This window comes from Aedes albopictus, chromosome 3, assembly GCF_035046485.1.
Source record: "Aedes albopictus strain Foshan chromosome 3, AalbF5, whole genome shotgun sequence".
Taxonomy (NCBI): domain Eukaryota; kingdom Metazoa; phylum Arthropoda; class Insecta; order Diptera; family Culicidae; genus Aedes; species Aedes albopictus.
The window spans coordinates 99,902,923-99,922,958 of NC_085138.1; the positions used below are offsets into that span (position 1 = coordinate 99,902,923).

The 20,036-nt window shown below is 39.4% G+C and overlaps 1 protein-coding gene across 1 annotated transcript in view; it reads left to right on the top strand.

Annotated features, from left to right (window-relative positions):
• Nucleotides 1-7,826, top strand: part of LOC109410900 (uncharacterized) — a 325,034-nt gene extending 317,208 nt beyond the window's left edge. Inside the window, exon 14 of the mRNA XM_062857398.1 lies at nt 6,576-7,826. Within this exon, the coding sequence (XP_062713382.1) occupies nt 6,576-6,722 (147 nt within the window). The 3' untranslated portion in view covers nt 6,723-7,826. The remainder of the gene's footprint in view (nt 1-6,575) is intronic.
• Nucleotides 7,827-20,036: the final 12,210 nt, after the last annotated feature.

Here is a 20,036-nt window from a genome sequence, read left to right on the forward strand (position 1 = left end):
CAACCTTATCCCAATTCTTCAGTACTGCAACTGCTCTGAAAATAATCAAATTCTATTTAGGTAACGTTACCTAAAGGACATAAAAAAATTTACCTAATTGGAGTTTTGGGTGTAATTGTCAAATGAACAGTATATGACAATTGAGATAAATTGAAAAATAGAGAGGTCACTAGCATGTGAGCGTAACACAATGTGGTCCGAACAGCGCCCCAAAAAGAGTAAATGCAATACAATATTCTAAATTGTATAAAGCTTAAGGAGTGGCTATAAATGCGAGGTAAACCAACAAAGTATCCTGAAGAAGGGACGTTACATATTGATTTGATGAATTTTGCTTGTGGCATATCTGAACAAGAACCAGGACAAAAAGTTTCACTCAACCACACTGTAAACTCTGCAATATTGTTTTTTTTTTCATACCTTTAAAACAGATATATTGCTACATCTACCACAACGTCTCCAAAACAAAACACATTTTTTCCACCTACTACATTCCGTCTACACAAGCGATAGCAATTAATCAAAACCATCAATCTCATCTGATCTGCCTTCGTTGCTACTTTATGGCAGTCATTTTCTCGATTGCCTACTTGAACATTTTTCCTCCTCAGCTCAGCATGTCCCCATTTTCATCCCAAATCAACCTTATCAAGCCGGAGCCGTCCATCTTCTGAAAGCCGACGACGAGACGATACGATGACGCGCGTCGCCCGCCGACTGCCAGAGGAACCACACTTTTGGGGCAATTTCATTTCCTAATGGCACTCTGTCTCTGATGAATCCAAAATGTAGGTCCTGAATGGGCCTTTTGGGATTGATGCTGCGCGTGGCTTCCACACCGCTTGGTCTGTCTCAAATCGGCGATGGATGCACGAAATTGAAACCATTCAACGGTGTCGTTGAAATCCAGAAGGTTGCACTGCGTTACTTTGAAATTGATTGATCGATTTGCCGAAGGGGGAGTTGTTGGTCGGCGTCGACGCGTCGACGCTGCACTCATCAATCGATGCGATGGCTCATCAACGGAAGGTCGGCCAATTTGATTGATTCATTGTTTTAGCCAGTACCAATGTCGATTTTATCGAGTGGATTTTGTTTAATTTTTAACTTTGATTTTTCTTAAATATGATTTATTACTTTGAGTTTCTTTTGATTTTATTCCTATTTTAGATACCGCCAACGCCTCCACTTCCCCCACCTCCTCCGCCACCACCACCACCGCAGCCGTCATCAATTCCCGAAATTGAACCCACTCCTGGTTCCAGTGGTATGAACAGATATATGGGCACCTTCACTAGGAATCCAATTGAAGTTGACTGTTACTTAGACGATCTGCTGCTATGAAAATCAATGTTTTTCAGGGTATGATTTTATTTGTGAAAATTGTAGTTCTAATAATGTGGTAACAAAATATTTACAAAATAGAAAACTAACCGTGATTCAGGGTTTTCGTATCCAGCAAAGGACTTATATGTACACCACATATAAAAAATATAACACCATTCACTCAACACTACATAGCATGAAGCCACAAAATCTTCAAAGCACAATCATATTAGTCTAAACCTGTTATATTTTACACGCTATTACTTTCAGCCATGTGCGCCCGAATATGAAGCTAAATTATAAATTATATAAAGGCCATTGCACAGTGGTTCACGAACCAGATTTACGAGGAAAGATGCATTCAGAAGGTGCTGAAATGAGTTTTTAGACAAATATGGTCTTCTACCAAGTTGTCCCTAATATAAATACCCTCTTTCCAATGTGCATGAAAATTAGTGTGGTCCATATTTTCAAAGAAATTGGAAACCAAACTTTTTTATTTGTAAGAATAACTTTATACATTCTTCGGGAAAGTTGTAGATCTTGTAGACAGTTTTTATGTAGCTTTAAAATCGACCGATCTAGAGATATTTTTCTGAATAAGTTTAGGGTGGTTAAAAAAATAACCGGTTTTCTGGCATTAACTTTTCAGTTTCGATTTTTCATCAAAGTCGCCCAAGAAACACTTGTAGAGCATTTGAAGAAGCGTCATTTCATGCACTGAGATGGTCGTTATTTCTTTTGGTTCAATAGTTACAGGTGTTTTCTTAAAAAATCATAGTTTTATAAAAAAGGTGATATGACGGGTTGGGGAAAACAAAAAAATATATTTTGCCCGCATTAAAAAAAAGAAATGTTGTTATTAAACATTTAAAAAATTTAGAAGGGTGTTATTTTTGTTACTCAAGTAAAAAATCTTAAAAAAGTGCCAATTTGTTCTAGAAAATCATTAATATCTTTTGAACGGAATGACGTAGCCACATTCTCAGCGCACGAAAATACGCTTTTTTGGAAGCTCTAAAAGTGGTTCTTTGACTACTTTGACGAGAAATTTGAAACAAAAAATAAAGGTCAGGTCACATTGGTACTCAGTTTGACAAATTAAAATGATGTCTGTATGTGTGTATGTTATGTATGTATGTATGTCTGTGCACAAAAAGAGTTCGCTCACTTTTAAGGCACTTCCCATTTACCAATTTTTCGGATTATAGCTCGAATCGAACCGGAATTTTACCGCATTGTATGCTATTAAAAATGGTCCGGATCGGTGAAGCCGTTTCGGAGTTATGGCTATTTCAGTCATCCGGACCTGCTCCGGTAGAACTGGCCGTATATAAAACTGAACCAAGCTTCATCGACACATCAATCTGCGACGATTTTTGAAACCTTTAGCGTGGATGACGAATTTTGTGCGGAACTCAACACTGCAGACCAGAAAATCCACGATGTCGGCTCAAAATTTAAAATGGCAGCCTAATATTCAAAATGGCGACTCCAAATTCAAGATTGCGGCTGTTCAATGGTGTTTAGGCTTTAAAACCATGTAAAATGGGCATATTTGGTATAGGAAAGATGTGTGGAGTCCAAAAATGATGACCAGAACCTTCTTTTTCTTCTTCTTCTCTATGGCTCTACGTTCCCACTGGAACTGCCTCTCTTCAACTTAGTGTCCTTTGGGCATTTCCACAGTTATGAATTGAAGGGCTTTCTTTGCCTGCCATTGGATGAATTTACATTGAGAGGCAAGCACAATGATAAACTATGCCCAGGGAGTCGAGAAAATTTTCCCGACCGGAACGGGAATCGAACCCACCGTCTCCGGATTGGCGATCCATAGCCTTAACCACTAGGCTTACTGGAGACCATGAAATTGTTAGACGAAGCGGACAGGTACGCAGCGGATAATGCGTGGAAACGCGAAAAAACTACCGGGAAACTCGGAAAATACCGCGGGAGGAAAAACGCAAGTGTTCCGTCGTCAAGCGATAAACATTTATTCCACAGTAAACATACATACAAGATCTTTGGTACACAACTGTTGTCATTGTCTTGATAACGTGCACAAAACGGACTGTCAAAAACATGCACAACAGGGGTGTCGGCAATTAGGGCGACACTAGGGGGTTCGGCAATCAGGTCGAATACAGGACGACCGTTGCATTTTCTCCAACACTCCTCCTCAACGGTTGGCCTTACCTTTGCAGAACCCCGCAGAACCCCAACTATCCACCAAAACAAAGTCGTTTCACTACTCCGGACGTGCTAGTCACGGTGATGTTTGTCCTTGGTATTACTACCAATACTCTTCACTTCACCGTTCCGACTCCAGCACATCCTGCATCGCAATTCCGGAAACACTCGACACTTCCTGTGACTCCTCCTCAACCATGGCTGGATCCTCCGCACACTAACACCGTGCGTCAAAGAACTCTTCGTTGTCATCCGGATCACAGACAGCTACGCTTTCACTCGGCTTCACACAAGGTTTCACAGTCACAGCTGATCCGTTCCGCGTTACAGCCACCTCACCCGGGCGGCTAGCTTCTTCTCAGGTTTCACCCACTCCTATCGAGGCTCGATGCACAAATTTCCGGCGTCGCCGACGGTTTCCGTTGCTCCTTCCAACTACTTTCAGCGCATGCTCGGCCGTCCTCAGTTGGTACAAACTGCCTCGGCGATCTACCTTCACAGTCACTTCACCGGCTGCATTCACGATGTCGCAATCGTTCTTCCGGAACACCACAACGAACCCCTTCGACGTCAGCACTTTCACGGAAATCAGCCCACTCTTCAGTGACTGGACATACAACACCTTCTGCAGGGTCACATCAACCGCGCCTCCGCACCCGTTCACGCTAGTTAGCTTCACGGTTCCGCATCCATCTGTCTTCACCGATTTCCCATCCGCCAGAATCACTTCACCAGTTTCCTCGTCATCAATAGTGTCAAAGCATCGCTTGTCGTAGCACATGCTCGACCGGACACCATTTGCCAGAAACAAAACGGCACTTCTGTCCTTCACTGCGGCTTGCTTCGCGGTCGACGACTCGCTCTTCTGCTTCTTCTCACTTTCTTGATCGCACTTCCTTTGCAACACCGGACAATCTCGCTTCAGATGACCCTTCTTCTTGCAATAAAAACATCTCCTCCTGGGAGAATCACGAATGCTGAAACTTTTCAGCGCTTTCAGTTCGCTGGGATATTCACTTTTCCCTGACCGCTCCTTCCGACGTTCGAACTCGTCTAGAAGCTTCGACTTCAATAACACTACCGTGAGATCCGCATCCGGCCTGCTTTCGAGAGCAGTAACCAGTCCGGAGTACGAATCCGGGAGGCTCCGCAAAATCATTGCCACCTTCAAGGAATCATCTAGCTTCTGTCCGGCCTGCGTCAGTCTGTCAAACAGTTCTTCCACCTCGAACAAATGGCACTCAAGGTCACCATCTTCCAGCAGATTCACTACACAACCGCTTCAACAACGAGACCCGGGAAGTAACCGTCACTTTTTCGTGGTATTGCTTCAGATTGTTCCAAAAGTCCTTCGCACTAGCTGCCGTACGAATCAACCCGTACTGGTTTTCTTCGATACACAACCCCATTGTCGCGCGGGCCTTTTTATCATCTTTCTCCCACTGGCCGGGGTTCACAGCCTCTTGCTTCGGGGTATCAATCACATACCACAGTTCTTCCCTTGTTAACAGCATCTCCATTCTGAACTTCCATGTTTGCCAGTTGCGGTTGTTCAACTGGACAAACTTGCTCAGCGCCTCCATCGCTGCTGGATGTTCAGAAATTTCACAAGCGCCACACAAACGACCGACACTTTTTCCGCTTTTTCCGTTCCGATTATACCGTTTTTCGCGCAACTTTCACGGGCCCATAACCTGTTAGACGAAGCGGACAGGTACGCAGCGGATAATGCGTGGACACGCGAAAAAACTACCGGGAAACTCGGAAAATACCGTGGGAGGAAAGTGTTCCGTCGTCAAGCGATAAACATTTATTCCACAGTAAACATACATACAAGATCTTTGGTATACAACTGTTGTCATTGTCTTGATAACGTGCACAAAACGGACTGTCAAAAACATGCACAACAGTGGTATCGGCAATTAGGTCGACACCAGGGGGTTCGGCAATCAGGTCGAATACAGGAAATGTCCATGGGAAATATGTCTGGGGTCCAAAAATGACGATCAAAATATCCAAGATGGTGGCTCAAAATTAAAAATGGCGGCACCAAATTCAAGACAGCGGCTGTTTAATGGAGTTTTAGGCTCTAAAACCATGCAATATGGGTATATTTGGTATGGGGAAGAAGTCTGAACTAACGATCAGAATATCCAAGATGGCCATTTAAAATCTAAGATGGTGGCACAAAATTCAAGATGACGGCTGTTCAATGGAGTTTTAGGCTCTAAAACTATTCAATATGGGCATATTTGGTAATATGGGGACAATGTCTAAGTCCAAAAATGGCGACCAAAATATCCAAGATGGCGGTCTTAAATCCAAGATGGCAGCTCCAAATTCAAGATGGCGGCTGTTAAATGGAGATTTAGGCTCTAAGACCATGCAATATGGGTATATATAGTATGGAAAATTTGTTCGAAGTCCAAAAAAGCAACCAGAATAATCAAAATGGTGGTGCTATATCTAAGATTGTGGCTGTTAAATGGAGTTTTGAGCTATAACACCATTCAATTTGGGTATATCTGATATGGGGAAGATGTCTGGAGTCCAAAAATGACGACCAGAATTTCCAAGTTGGCGGCCCAAAATTCAAGATTGCGGCATTTTCTTTTCAAGAGTTCAAGCTCAAACATTGAAAACCAGATAAAGGATATGATTTTGTTGCCATGAAATGGATTTTTTATACGTATGAAAGTGCGATATTCATCAACATATCACTTGAGTTTTGTTGAAATGGGTTTTTGAAGGCACGAGAAAGGCGCCATCACCGCTAGGTGGATTCATTAGGGGTTTCTGTTTACTGCTCCCAAAATTCCAAATGAATGTAGATAATGTATTGGTGGCTTCTATTCGTGGAATTTCAAAGGAGATATCTCTCCACAACATGTGATCTTATTTCTGTATGCATGTTTTATAGATTTTGGGTAGAGAAGGTACATAAAGTAATTAATGTTTGAATAGTTGTCTTTTAACACAGATTTACTTGCCTTTCTCTTATAGCGAAATCACTGGCTTCATAGCGCTACATAAACTCCCTTCATTCTCTTCCGTTACAGCCATCGAGCCTGCTGCAAACCGTTCCGGAGCTGCCACCCCACTGCAGCACACCGGACTCGGTGGCCTCATCCGCCCAGCTGCCCCCCACCAACAACGGCGTCAACAGTGTCGGTGAACGGATGCTGCACAATGCGACCCGTTTCTGATAGGAAGTCAGGGCCCAGTCACGTTCCAAGTACTGAACGCTCCCTCCCTATTTCTCCCCGTCACGTACGGCAAACAACAATAAGAAAAGACAAACCAACACTTTTTCTCCCTACCAAAAAAAAACTCTAAAACCTAGTAAGGAGTTGTGACGCACTTTCCGGTCCAACTGTTTCAAAAGCATCTACTCTTAAGCTCTCCAATTTAAGGTAAATTGAAAACTGAAATCTTCTAATCTAAAGAAATCACGAACATTAAAATTTCCATCTGTTCTACTATAAGCGGAATGCGAGTCGTTTGTACATATGTAGCGTGAAAGGGGTGAACTTTAATAAAACTTTGAAAATAGCTGTGTATAATAAAGGGAAAACAACAAAAGTGAATGAGATGTAATAAATTTTTATATATATTATAAAGCAACAAGAAGAAAAAAAACAATGGTGACAATGTAACTAGGCTAAATCGAAACCGAAACGAAGTAAACCTTTCAATTTTCAATCAAACTAACGCAAGTGAGTATATAAAACAAATTATAAAAACAAGAGGAAAGACAACAAAAAAACAGTAATTGTTAAGCTAGGTAAAAGGGGTAATCCAACTAATTGACCGATGTAAATAGTTTAACCGAGAACAAACTTTTAATAGGAAAACAGAACATTAACAAACATGAAGAAAATCAAAAATCGATGTAAAATATTGAGAAGCCAAATTTAAAACGTAAATGGGAAAGACATGTTAACAGAAGTGGAAAGATATAGCTAATGAGCCGCGTAAGGAGGGCAAACGTTAAGTGCAAATCTTGCAAATTAAAAACTAGAAAGTAAAACTCGAAGGAAAAGCATGTTCAAATTTGTAAAAACAAAAACATTACTACGACTTATTAAAAACAAAAAAAAATCGATCGGATGGGACTTCTAGATTAAAACGGGACGGGAAATGTGCTCAGACCCGAGCAAGTGAACTAACGATACAGTAATTTGTGAACCGAATGGGGGTGGAAATGGAAATCCCAGCAAATACTCATGATTGTTATGCGTTGAAATGTGAATACGAGACGAAAGGAAAAATACATTGAATAAATAATAATGCAGGGATTATTTATCGAATTGTGAGTGGTTTCATTAGTGTGCTGAAACGTCCGAAATTCATTGGCGATCCACGATGGTTCATTCTAATCAGTGTAAGATTTCCCCTACCATTACTGAGATTGTATTTTTAGTGCACAACGAGAAAAAATATCCACCCAACCAACAACGACTGCAGCAACGTTGAGCTGATGGAAACGACCAGTCCGCCGATGACGCGTTGAGCCTGGGATGAGTGATGGTAATCCGAACCGAAGACCCGGCGAGCCGCACCAAGGCCAAACGGAAAAACAAGGTCCCCCTGTTTCTCTCTGGCTCTGTTGCTGTCTCTTCCATCATCCGACCTCAACCAACATCTATGTATTTGGGGCACAATGACTGGCGCTGACGACGCGACGCGACGCTCGGGTATGGATGCTCGATTCCGGTGTAAGACGAAAGATAACATCGGCAGTGAGTGGCTGTCCATGCAGGCTAGTTGGGTCAGATCTGATGGAGCGCAATCTGAGTCAATGGGTGCAGAGTGAGAGAGGATAGATTGATGACGCGCATCGTGGAGGGCCATCCCCGGGGGAGTCGAGTCAGCTTCGGAGAAGGATTAAATCCAAAGTGCTGCGGCTAGTGCTAACGCTAACGAAGCTTGCTAGGGTGACCGTTGGAGTTGCCTAGGATTATATGGAAAAGTCTGATAAGTCAGTAATTGGAAGTGATATGATTTGATAATTATTTGCTTCACTTGTGTGCACTTGCTTTCAATTATGGGCCACAAAAAGGTAAGTTAAACTGGTAGAAATGGAGTATTATTGATAAGGAGGATAACATTTATCGCATTAGCGCATTTTTTCATTGAATTAGTTTCTGCTCACAAATAATATTCCACCATGCTCGATTCGTGGCTGCCGCTCTCCATCCTCGGTCACGCCCAATGCATTCCAAATCACAAACCACCTGGTCCACCCATCGTGCTCTCTGCGCTCTACAATTTCTTGGGCCAAACGGATCAGCAGCGAGCACCAACTTTGCAGGGTTGTCATCTGGCATTCTTGCAACATGCCCTGCTCTCCGTATCCTTCCTGCTTAGGCCACCGTCTGGAAGCTGGGTTCGCTGTAAAGTGCAGCGAGCTCGTGGTTCATCCTTCTTCACCACATACTGTTCTCCTGCACACCGCCAAAGATCGTCCATAGCCCACGTCGCCCGAAACTCCGAGTGGGCTACGCCAATGAATTACTGATGATGAGTTGCAAAGTTCAAAATTCCTCCACTGGGCGGCGCTAGTGAGCATGCAAATTTTCAAACTCTCATATCTCAGAATCCCGATATTTTGATCAGTAGACATACTCAAAGTTGATCAGTACGACATAGACTTACACAAAATGGAACACTTTTTTCGGAATTCTGAATCTAGGCGGCGCTAGAAGAGATGAACATTTTAGAAATCTCGTATCTCCGAATTCTGATAACTTGAAAAGATGTTGACTTCGGCAAAAATGATCAGCATGACTAAAACTTACATAAAACTGGACCAAGGGCGTAGCCAGCGTTTCGGTCAGGGGGGGGCAAGCACCCTTAGCAAATTTGTGCCTACTAGCTTCTATATCTATACGCAATACGATGAAATTGAATATAATAACATTATATTCTAAAAGCATCATTTAACCCTTAAACAGTCACGCTCTTGTATTTTGTACAATATGTTAAAAAAACTCACCTGATCTACATGATTCAAGGTGGTGCTGGTAGCGGTGAGCAATTTCTGGAAGATTAAGGATTTTTAGGACTATAATTTCCTGGTTCCTGTATGAGTCCTTTTTTTAATTATCTCCCAATACTATTCGCTGGAGAAATTCCTCAGAAATTCTTGAAATAATTGAAAATAAATCATCAGGTAAACCTGGAGAAGTTTTTGGGTACATCTCTGACAAGATGATTGAAGGATTTCTAAAATTTCGGAAGGAACTCCTGAATGTATTTTTGATGAGAACCTGAGAGGAATTTCTGAAGAAATAATTTGAGGAATTCCCGGAGCAGTCCCTGGAAGACTTCCTGGATAAATCCCTGGAGCGATTCGTACAGGAATGCCTGGAGGAAGCCCTATAGAATCCCTAGAGGAATTCCCGGAGGAATCCCTGGCAAAATTTCTGAAAGTATACCTGGAGGCATTCCTGTTTAAATTATGGGACGAATACCTACAGAAATATCTGAAGAGATCTCATGAGGAAATCCTAGATAAAATTCTAGATAAATTTCTGGAGAATTCCTTGGCGGAAGTTCTGGAGAAATTCCTGGAGGAATTCTGAGATCAATCCCTAGAAAAAATTCATAATAAATCTCTTGAGGAATTCCTAGAGGAAATCTTAGAGAAATTTAAAGAAAATCCATGGGGGAGTTCTTGGAGAAATCTCTGAAGAAATTCCAGGAGGAATCTCTGAAGCAATTCCTGGAAAAAACTCTAGAGAGAATCCTCGAAAAATGTCTGAAGAAACTTCTAAACAAATTCCTGATTTAATTCCTGGAAGAATTATTGGGTGAGACCCAACAGGAAATCCTAAAGAATTTCCTGGAGAAACTTCTTGGATGAATTCTTGGTGCAATCCCTGAAAAAAAGCTTTTAAGAAATCTCCAGAGGAATTCTGGGAGGAATTGCTGGAGAAATTTCTGAAAAAAATCCCTTGAGAAATTCCAGGAGAGATTTCCTGTACGAACACTTGGAGGAATTTCTGGAGTATCCCAGGGAGGAATCTCTGGGAATATCCCTGAAGAAATTCGGGAAGAATAACCTGCTGGAACCCCTGAAGCAATTCCTGGATAAATCTCCGAATGAATTCCTGGAGGAATGTCTAAAGAAATCCCTTGAAAATTCCTTAAAGTATTCCTGAAGGGTCTCTAAAGAAATCCCTTAAGGATTGCCTGAATTGCTGACATATTTTATAAAACATGTCCAGGAGAATATCCTGGAGGAAGAAACTCCTGGGGTATTTCCTGAAGGAATTCCTGGATAAAATCCTGGATAATTGTCTGAAGGAATCCCTAGTGGTGTCCCTGTGATAGTTGCTGGAGGAAACTCTAGAGGAATTCTTGGAAGAATTACTGGATGAATTTCTAGAGGAATCTACAGAGAAATTCTTGGAAATTTCTATTTCTATATCTGAAAAAACCCTTGACAAATTCCTGGAGCGGAATTTCTGGAGGGATTCCTAGAGAAATCCTCGAAGGAATTCCTGGAGAAATCCCTGGGGGATCCTTGAAGAAATTTGTGGAGAAATCCTTGGAGAAATACCTGGGGGAATCCCTGAAAAGTTCCTGAAGATTTTCCAAGAAGTTCTCCTCCTGGAAGAATTTCTGAAGAAATCCTTAGAATCTTTGGAGGAACTTCTGGAGGATTTCCTGGAGGAATCCATGGAAAAATCCCTGGAGAAATTCGTGAAGAAATTTCGAAGGAATTCCTGAAGAAAATTCTGATGGAATCTCAGGAGAAGTACCTTGAGAAATGCTTGGAGGAATCCCTAGAGGAATTGCTAACAAAAGTTATGAAAAATTTCCTGGGGTAATATCTGAAAGAATTCCTGGAGGAGTTCCTGGAGAAATTCCTGTATAAAATCCTGGAGAATCCTGTAAAATTGCTGGAGGATTCCATGATTAAATTCCCAGAAGAATCTCTAGAGGAATTTATGAAAGAATTACTGGATAAGTTTCTAGAGGAATCTCCAGAAGAATTCTGGGAGATTTATATTTTTTCTATTACTGAAAAAAACCCCATGAGAAAATCTTGGAGAAATTCTGGCGGAATTTCTGAAGGAATTCCTGGAAAATCCTCCAAGGAATTCCAGCAGGAATCCCTGGAGGAATTCTTGAAGAAATTTGTGAAGAAACCCCTGGAGGAATCTCTAGAAATATTCCTGGAGGAATACCTGCATGAATTCCTGAAAAATTACTGAAGGTACTTCTGGAGAATTTGCTGCAAGAAGTTCTGAAGAAACCCAAAGAAGATTTGCTGGAAGAATCCTTAGAGGAACTTCTGGAGGATTTCCTGGGGAAATCTTCGAAGGATTTCCTGGAGAAATCCCTGAGAAAATTCCTAGAGAAATTCATGGAGAAATCCTTGGAGCTCTGAAGCAATTTATGAAGGAATATCAAGAGAAATTCCTGAAAAAATGCCTGGAGGAATCCCTGAAAAATTCCTGAGGGTATTCCTGAAGAATTTCCAGGAAGAACTTCTGAAAAAAATTCCAGAAGATTTTCTAGAAAAATTTCTGGAGAAATTGCTGACATAATTTCTAAAGAATGTGCAGGGGTAATTCCTGGATGAATTCCTTGAGTAATGATGAATTCCTGAAGAAATTCTTGGGGAAAATTCCTGGAGAATTTCCTGAAGGAGTTTCTGGAGAAATTCCTGGATTAAAACCTGGAGGAATTTCTGGAGTTTTTTTTTTTGAGAATTGCTGCAGGAATCCTTGAAGAAGTTCCTGAAGGAGTCTTTGGAGAAATTCTTGCAACAATTACTGGATGAATTTCTGGGGGAATCTCTAGAGGAACTCTGGGAGAAATTTCTGAAGAAAATCCAATGATAAATTCCTGGAGGAATTTCTAGGAAAATTCTAGAGAAATTCCTGAAGAAGTCCTCGAAGGAATTTCTAAAAAAATCCTTGAGGAAATTCTTGGGGAAATTCGTGGAGTAATCCCTGGAAAAATCCCTGAAGATGTTCATGGATGATTTTTTAGCGAAATTCCTAGAGGAATCCATGTCTGGAGGTAAATCTACAAGAATTCCTGAAAAAAATCTAGAAGGTATTTCTAGAGAAAATCCTGGTAGAATTATTGAAGGAATCCTTGAAGGGTTTCCTAAAGAAATTCCTGGATGAATTACTGAAATTACTGATGACGAAATTCCTTGATTATTCCCTGGTGGAATTCCTGAAGGAGTCCCTGAAAAAATTCCTGAAGAGGAGACCCTGGAGAAATTCATGGATGAAATCCTGGAGTAATGCCTGCGTAGATTTCTGAAAGAATCCCAGGAAGAATTCCTGAAACAATCCCAGGAGAAACTCCTGGAACAACTCCTAGTGGAATTCTTGGAGGATTCCCTGAAGTAATTCCTTCAGAACTTTTTGGATGAATTCCTGCAGGAGTCTCTGGGAAAAATCCTTAGAGGAATCCCTTGCAGGTTTCCTGGATAATTTTCTGTAGGAATTCGTGGTGGAATTTTTGGAAGAATCCCGGATGCAATTATTAGAGGAATCTCTGGAGGTATGCTTGGAGGAAGTCCTGAAGGAATGCAGTGAGGAAAACCTGGAGGATTTCTTGAAGGAATCTCTGAAAAAAATCTCATAGAAATTCTTGGAGGGATCCCTGGAGGATATCCTAGAGGCATGTCTGTAGAAATTCCTGAAGGAATCTCCAGAAGAACTCCTGGAGAAATCTCTAGAGCAATTTCTGGCGGAGTTTCTGGAGGAATCTCAAGATGAAATGAAATTTTTAGTGGAATACTTGAGGAAATTCGTGGATGAATCTCTTAAAAACTTCATAGAGAAATACCAGGAATAATTCCTGAAGAAATCGCAGATGGAATTCTTGGAGAAATTCTGGAGGAATCCTCAGAAGAGTTCGTGATGAAATCCCAGAAGGAATCCCGGAAGCAATTTCAAGAGGCATTCCTAAACTGTTCCTGGAGGAAATACTGAATAATTTCCTGGAGGAGTTCCTTAAAGAATACAAGGAGGAATTTCTGAAGGAATCTTAAGAAGAGTTCGTGGGAGAATCTTTGTAGAAATTTTTAAAATAAGTTGTTCCAGAAATAATCACATAAGGTATTCTTGAGTTAAGCCCTGCAGAAAATATTGTAGGAATCCATGGAGGAATCTCTAGAAGAATTCCTGGAGGCATTTCTGAAGGAATCCCTGGATGATTGTTCAGAGAAATCCCTGCAGCAATTCACAGAGGAATCCCTGGAATAATTCCTGGAGGAATCTCTGAAGAAATTCGTGGAGGAATCCCTTGAGAAATTCCTGTAGGAATCCCAGCAAGAACTCCTGAAGAAATTGCAGATGGAATCCTTGGAGAATTCCTGCAGGAATTCTAAGAAGAGTTATTGGAGGAACTCCTTGAGGAATCCCTGTAGCAGTTCCAGAAGGAATCCCTGCAGAAGCTCCTGAAGAAATCCAAGGAGGAATCCCGGAAGCAATTCTTAGAGGCATTCTTAAAGGAATCCCTAAGCAGTCCATGGAGGAAGTACTGGAATAATTCCTGAAAGAATTCCAAGAGGAACTCCTTAAAAATTGTTCCTGGGGAATCGTTCGAGGAATTTTTAAATAATCCCTTGAGTTGTTTCTGAAAGAAACACAGAAGAAATTCCCGGGGTGAATCGCTGGAGGAATTCTTGAAGAAAAAACATGGAAAAATTCCTGAAATAAAAAAACCATGAGGAATCCAGGAAGCAATCCCATGAGGAATTCCTTAGGAAATCCCAGGAAAACTTTCCTTACAAATTACTGGAAAAAATTCTGTTAGAAAAAAATATTAAATTTCTGTTGACATTCTTTTGAGAATCGCTGAAGAAATTCCTGGAGGAATCCTCGAAAAAATACTGGAGCAATCATTGGGAAAAATCTCTATAGATATCCCAGGATGAATTCCCGGTCTGGTGTAACCCATAGAAGAACTCTTGAAAAATTCCCTGGGGCAATCTATGATGAAATCACTGAATGGAAAAAAAATCCTGGAGGAATTCGTCGATGCATCCTTGCAGAAGTATCTATAAAAAATCTGAAGGAATCGTGGGAGGAATTCTTGATGCATTTCTTGGAACAATCACTATCGGAACCCTGCCAGATGCCCATGGAAGAATTCACGAAGGAGAAACTTCTGGAGAAGTCCCTTGTGAAATTTCTGAAAGAATCCCTGAAGAAGTTCCTGAATAAATGCCTAATGGAATTTTTGAAGGTGTCCTTGAAAGTATTCGTAAAGAAATCCCAGGTGTTTTGCTCTTAGCATGACTTTTTTTTATTAAATACTAGTGAAAATTCGTGTTGCAGTAGCACATAACTTCACTCTATAGCAGCATATGATTCTACAAAGTCCTTCCTTTTCCCTACCGGAACCGGTTCCGGCATATATGGAAATTTAGCACGCTGTTTCTGTATTCCATGAATAAACATCATAAAATTTAGCCATTCAACCAAGCTTGTTATGTGGTAAAAAAAATCTAAGATTAGATTGAAGTGGTTCTCTTGGAGAAATATTTGGCGAAATTTCCTGTCGTTCTCGAGTAAAAAAGGTTTGATAATTGAGGATAAAATCCTAAATTATTAAAATATTTAATTTTTGTGATTTTTTTATTGGAACTCTGAATTATTGATAATCTTAGAGTTAGCTCGATATTAAAAAAATAAATCTGGCGGCCAGGGGGGGGGGGGGCATGCCCCCCCCCCCTGCCCCCTTCTGGCTACGGCCATGATCTGGACCCTTGTTTCGGAATTCTGCCACAGTTTCATCTCTAGTAAACTTGTAAATTTTAGAAATCTCATAGCTCAGAATCCTGATAAGTTAGAAAGTTTGTGTCTTCAGTAAAATTGATCAACTTCCCGCATAACTCTTAAAACTAAAAAAAAATACAGGTATGACTCGAATTAGTGGACATTTCAATCGAAGCATTTTTTTTATTTTATTTCTATTCAAATTTTATACTAAAATGTACCAAAACATATAAACGAATAAACGATTACCTCGCTAGCTTGTTACGATCGAAATCGTTTGTTTCCAAAAAAATATGTTTTTTTGATTCAAAACGACAAACACAAATACGTTATTTGCATAAATGTCCCAAAAAATCAGAAAGATCAGGAAATCATTCAGGGATGCTTTGGAAAATGTATCCGATGATTTATTTACGCTAGAATTCCTTTACGAATTGCTTTTAAACTTTTCCTTCATGAGTAGCTTCGGAAATTCCTCCAGGGATCCCTTCTGAAATTCCTCAAGGGGTTTCTTCGGGAATTTAGAGATTCGTGACAACCCAGACAACCAATTTGCACGTATAATGAAGTATAAGTTCAATGTTCATGTTATACGTACTTTTATGCGGTAAAGTAACATCGCATAAGATGCAGTAAAAGTGCCTTATGCGCACAAAAGTGGATTGACGGAAAAATAATAACGCTATATGACTTGAAGCGATATCTTATGCGATGTATGATATGCACTATTGCGAGATAATATAGCATCTTATTCGACTTAATAATATTCGAAAGACAAAATTTCTTGTCACCTAAGTATCGAACTAATAAACTTTAGACTATCGAACCGCACTTCGCACTTAACACCAAACACTACTTATGAAACACACTGAGTAATTGTCATGACATTCTAACTCACCTCAGTGTTTGTTGGAATGCACTTGGTTTCCGGGCGCTGTACGTGTTTGGCAGGCTATCTGGAGCTCAAAATGACGAAGCGTGATTTCCCGCACAGTTATCACTACTCTTCTTTTGCTAGCAGCACCCATTGTTAACTATCAGGTCAGCAAAACAAAAACGATGACTGTGTAACATGTTTTGTAACCATAATGATGCCTGTTCATTTTCTTGTAGCTTTTTGGCGCTCCAACAGAACGTCTTTCATTGTTATCACATATCACATCGCAATGTGCCAACGTTAACGATTATAGCTTATGCGAGTTTGTATGTACAAGTGAACGAGTTTATTTTCACTTTTATACCATTTAGTTTGTTCACCAATGCGGATTAAACTGACATATTAAGAAAGGTACCAAGCGAAGTCGTATAATCATCGCAGTACGCAATTATGCGAATTCAATTGACTCTTTGCGAGTTCACTCGAACGCTTTTGCGAATAAGCAAAGTTCGTCACAACAAAACATCAGAATATCGTCTACTACGATGTAGTCATACATTATAAAAGTTAATTTGCACTCTTATATGATTTTACCAGATACATCGCAATAAGTTCAAAAAATAACATCATATGCGATGACAATTGTCCCACAGCCGTACATATATGCGATAGTAACTTAAAATAGTACTTTATACGATGTACAGTGTGCGTCCTTATGCGATTCCTGGCTGTCTGGGAAGCGCTTGAGAGAGCGTGATTACTGGTTGTATGTACTGTATTCGCCGAACGATCTTTCTGTACGAGTAGTTTAGGTGTGTACCGATATCTGCTCGGTCGCCTTTTGTTGCAATCCTACGATGTTAAATCAAAGTAAGTGATCCCTAAATTTTCAACTTTATTACGACGGTCTCTTGACCGTGGAATTTCCCAAATCAAATCATCATGTTAGCTACAGATTGTTTCAGAAAATATCCCATGTGTTCCTTCAGATGTGTCCCAAAGAATTCTTTTTACGGAATCTGACATGAATTACTTCACCAATTCCTCCATGATTTTTAACAAATCATTTCAGAGATTCGGAAATTCCTGTGGATGTTTATTCAGAATTTCTAGGCATTCGTTTGAAGAATCCATTGGAGCTACTTTTAGGGAATCTACCAAAAATTTCTTCAGAAATTTTTCTAAATTTTTTTCTAAAAAATTTGTTCTGGAAATTCGTCCGAGTATTCGGCCAAAAATTCCCTCACAGATTCTTTCAAAAATATTTCCATAGATTCATTCGAAAACTTTCTTCAGGGATTTGTTTAGAAATTCCTCCTATGCTACAAATTCCACAAAGAATTCTTTCAAAGCATCTTACATGATTAGCTTCTAAAATTTCTCCATTTTTTCCAAAAAAATATCCATGAATTTGAGCAGAAATTCCTCCAGGGAATTTATCAAAAAATCATTCAGAGATTCCTTTAGAAATTTATTTAGACATTTATTCAGAAAATTCTTCAGAGATTCCTCTAATAAAACTTTCAGCGATACCATCAGAAACTATTCCAGAGTTTTTTTTAGAATATATTTCAAAAGTTCCGTTTAAAAATTTGTACTGGAGTAACTTTGGAAATTCTTCCAAAGATTTCACCAGAAATTCTCCGGAGTTTGCTCCAGAGATTTTTTTTAAAATCCGAATTTCTGTCAGGAAATCAGCCTGGGATTTCGTCAGAAACTCCTCCAGGGGTTCTTTAAAAAAATGTGAGATCCATTCGGGAATTTTTGCAAGGATACCTATAGAAACTGCCCTTCGCAAATTTTCTGATAATCTCTCGTGGCTTTTATTATGAATTCGACTAATAATTTCTTCAGAAATATCTCCATAGATTCCTTCACTTCTCCATGGATTACAAGAAAAAAACCTTCCACAGATTTTTCGATCATGAACCCTTGATGAAATTTATCCAAGGATTCATTTCATTTCATTTCAATCACTGACTCTTTTGAAAACTCTTCGCAGATTCATTTTAAATAATCTTCCAGGAAAGCCTGAAGTAATTCAGTCAGAAATTCTTTCACAAAACTTTCTAAGGAATGTTCTTCAGAAGTTTCTCCAAGAACTCCTTGAAAAAGTCTTGCCCGGATAGCTTCCAAAAATGTTGCATAGATTGTTCCAGAAACACTCCTACGAATTTCTTACGATTTTTTTATATAGATTCCTCCAGAATTTTTGTCAAATAATTCATCTAAAAAACCTTCCATGAACTTTCTCAAAAATACTCCACGGATTTTTTAAGAAAATGATTCATGGATACATTGAGAATCATAAATTCAGAACCCCATCAAAATTTACTCAGAAGCTTTCTAAAGAATGTACTCCAAGGATTGCTTCAGAAATTCTACAAGAGATAATTAAGTTAACTCCCTTGATTTCTTCACATTCTTTTAGATATTCCTTCAAGACGTTTCTTTTCCAGAAATTGCTCCATGAATCTCGAAGAATGTCTTATAATATCTCCAAGTTATTCATTAAAAAAATGTTTAGGATTTTTCCAGGATTTTTTTTCCAAAAATATCTCAAAAGGTTGGGTTAGGTATTCCACCACAGGTTTCCAGGTTTCCATCGGGAATTTCTTCAGAAAATCCATCTATTGATTCCTAAAATATTCCTGCTTTTTTTCAAAAATTCTTTCAGGAATTCATTTAGAATTTTCTTCAGATTTTTGTTAATTCCTTCTGAAATTCTTTAGCGATACTTTCCAAAATATCTTCAGAGTTTTCTTCAATTTTCCTAGAATTACTTTAGAAATTTCAGCAGGGATTTCTTTGAAAGTTGTTTCTTGGATTCTTTCAGAAAGAACTGCTGGAACTTCCTTCAGGATTTGCTCAACTGCAATTGCGATTCCTTCAGAGATTCCTCCTGCAATCCTTCTATGAGAATGTACCTGTGAAGAGGCGCTGATTTCGGGAAACCTTGAGAGCTAGTAATCTGATTTTACCATGACAGCACTGGAACAAATGCACTAAGCTGGCAGCCAAAAATCAAAAAAGTGATTTATATTTTTTCATAGTCATTCGACAGCAAACACTCCTACTAAGATTATTCCAAAATATCGGTGCATTATATGCTTTGGTTTCGGAGGTATAAATTGCCAAACTTGTGATTTGCTAGAAAAAGAATGTTTCAGAAGTAACAATAAGGTTTCTTAAATAATGATTTTTTCTAAATTATTTTGAAAATTTGACCATATTTTTGCAAATAGTCGGAAATTTTCTAGAAAATTTCACTTGGAAAAAATAAATAAGTTGGAAATTTGTATTTTGAAGTCTTTAAATATAGCAGCTACACGGAAAACAGAAAATGGTGAAATTTAATAAAAAATTAAGACATCATATACTGTTTTGTCCCAAGTTGTCCCAGGCAAAAGTTGGTGTTGGAGCATTCTTAAATAAGTCTGCTAACAGTTCGTGAAGAGTTTAGCTGCACATATTTGTACGTTTTTTATGTAGGGCACTTTATATTTTTCATTTATTTATTTATTTATAATCCAGTAGCTTAAGGAACATGTCTTTTCAATAACACTACTTCCGGCAAAAATGAGATAAATTACTATATATTTACAATAATTCCAATACTGATAGTACAACGTGTTAAAAAAAACTTTACTATTTACGAATTTATCTATTCCAGTAGTTTAAACACTCCCTCTTAAAAATTGCTTCTGTGGTAGAACGTTTAACTTCAGCTGGTAGCATATTCCAACTTGCCACACCTCTGACAAAGAACGATTTACCGTATTTTTCAGTGTCTTCATGAATTCTGGCTATTTATTGGCTACTAGTCATCGTTTTGGAGCGTTCCAAACGTCAAATTGCTTTATATTGCTGTAAACATGCGAACT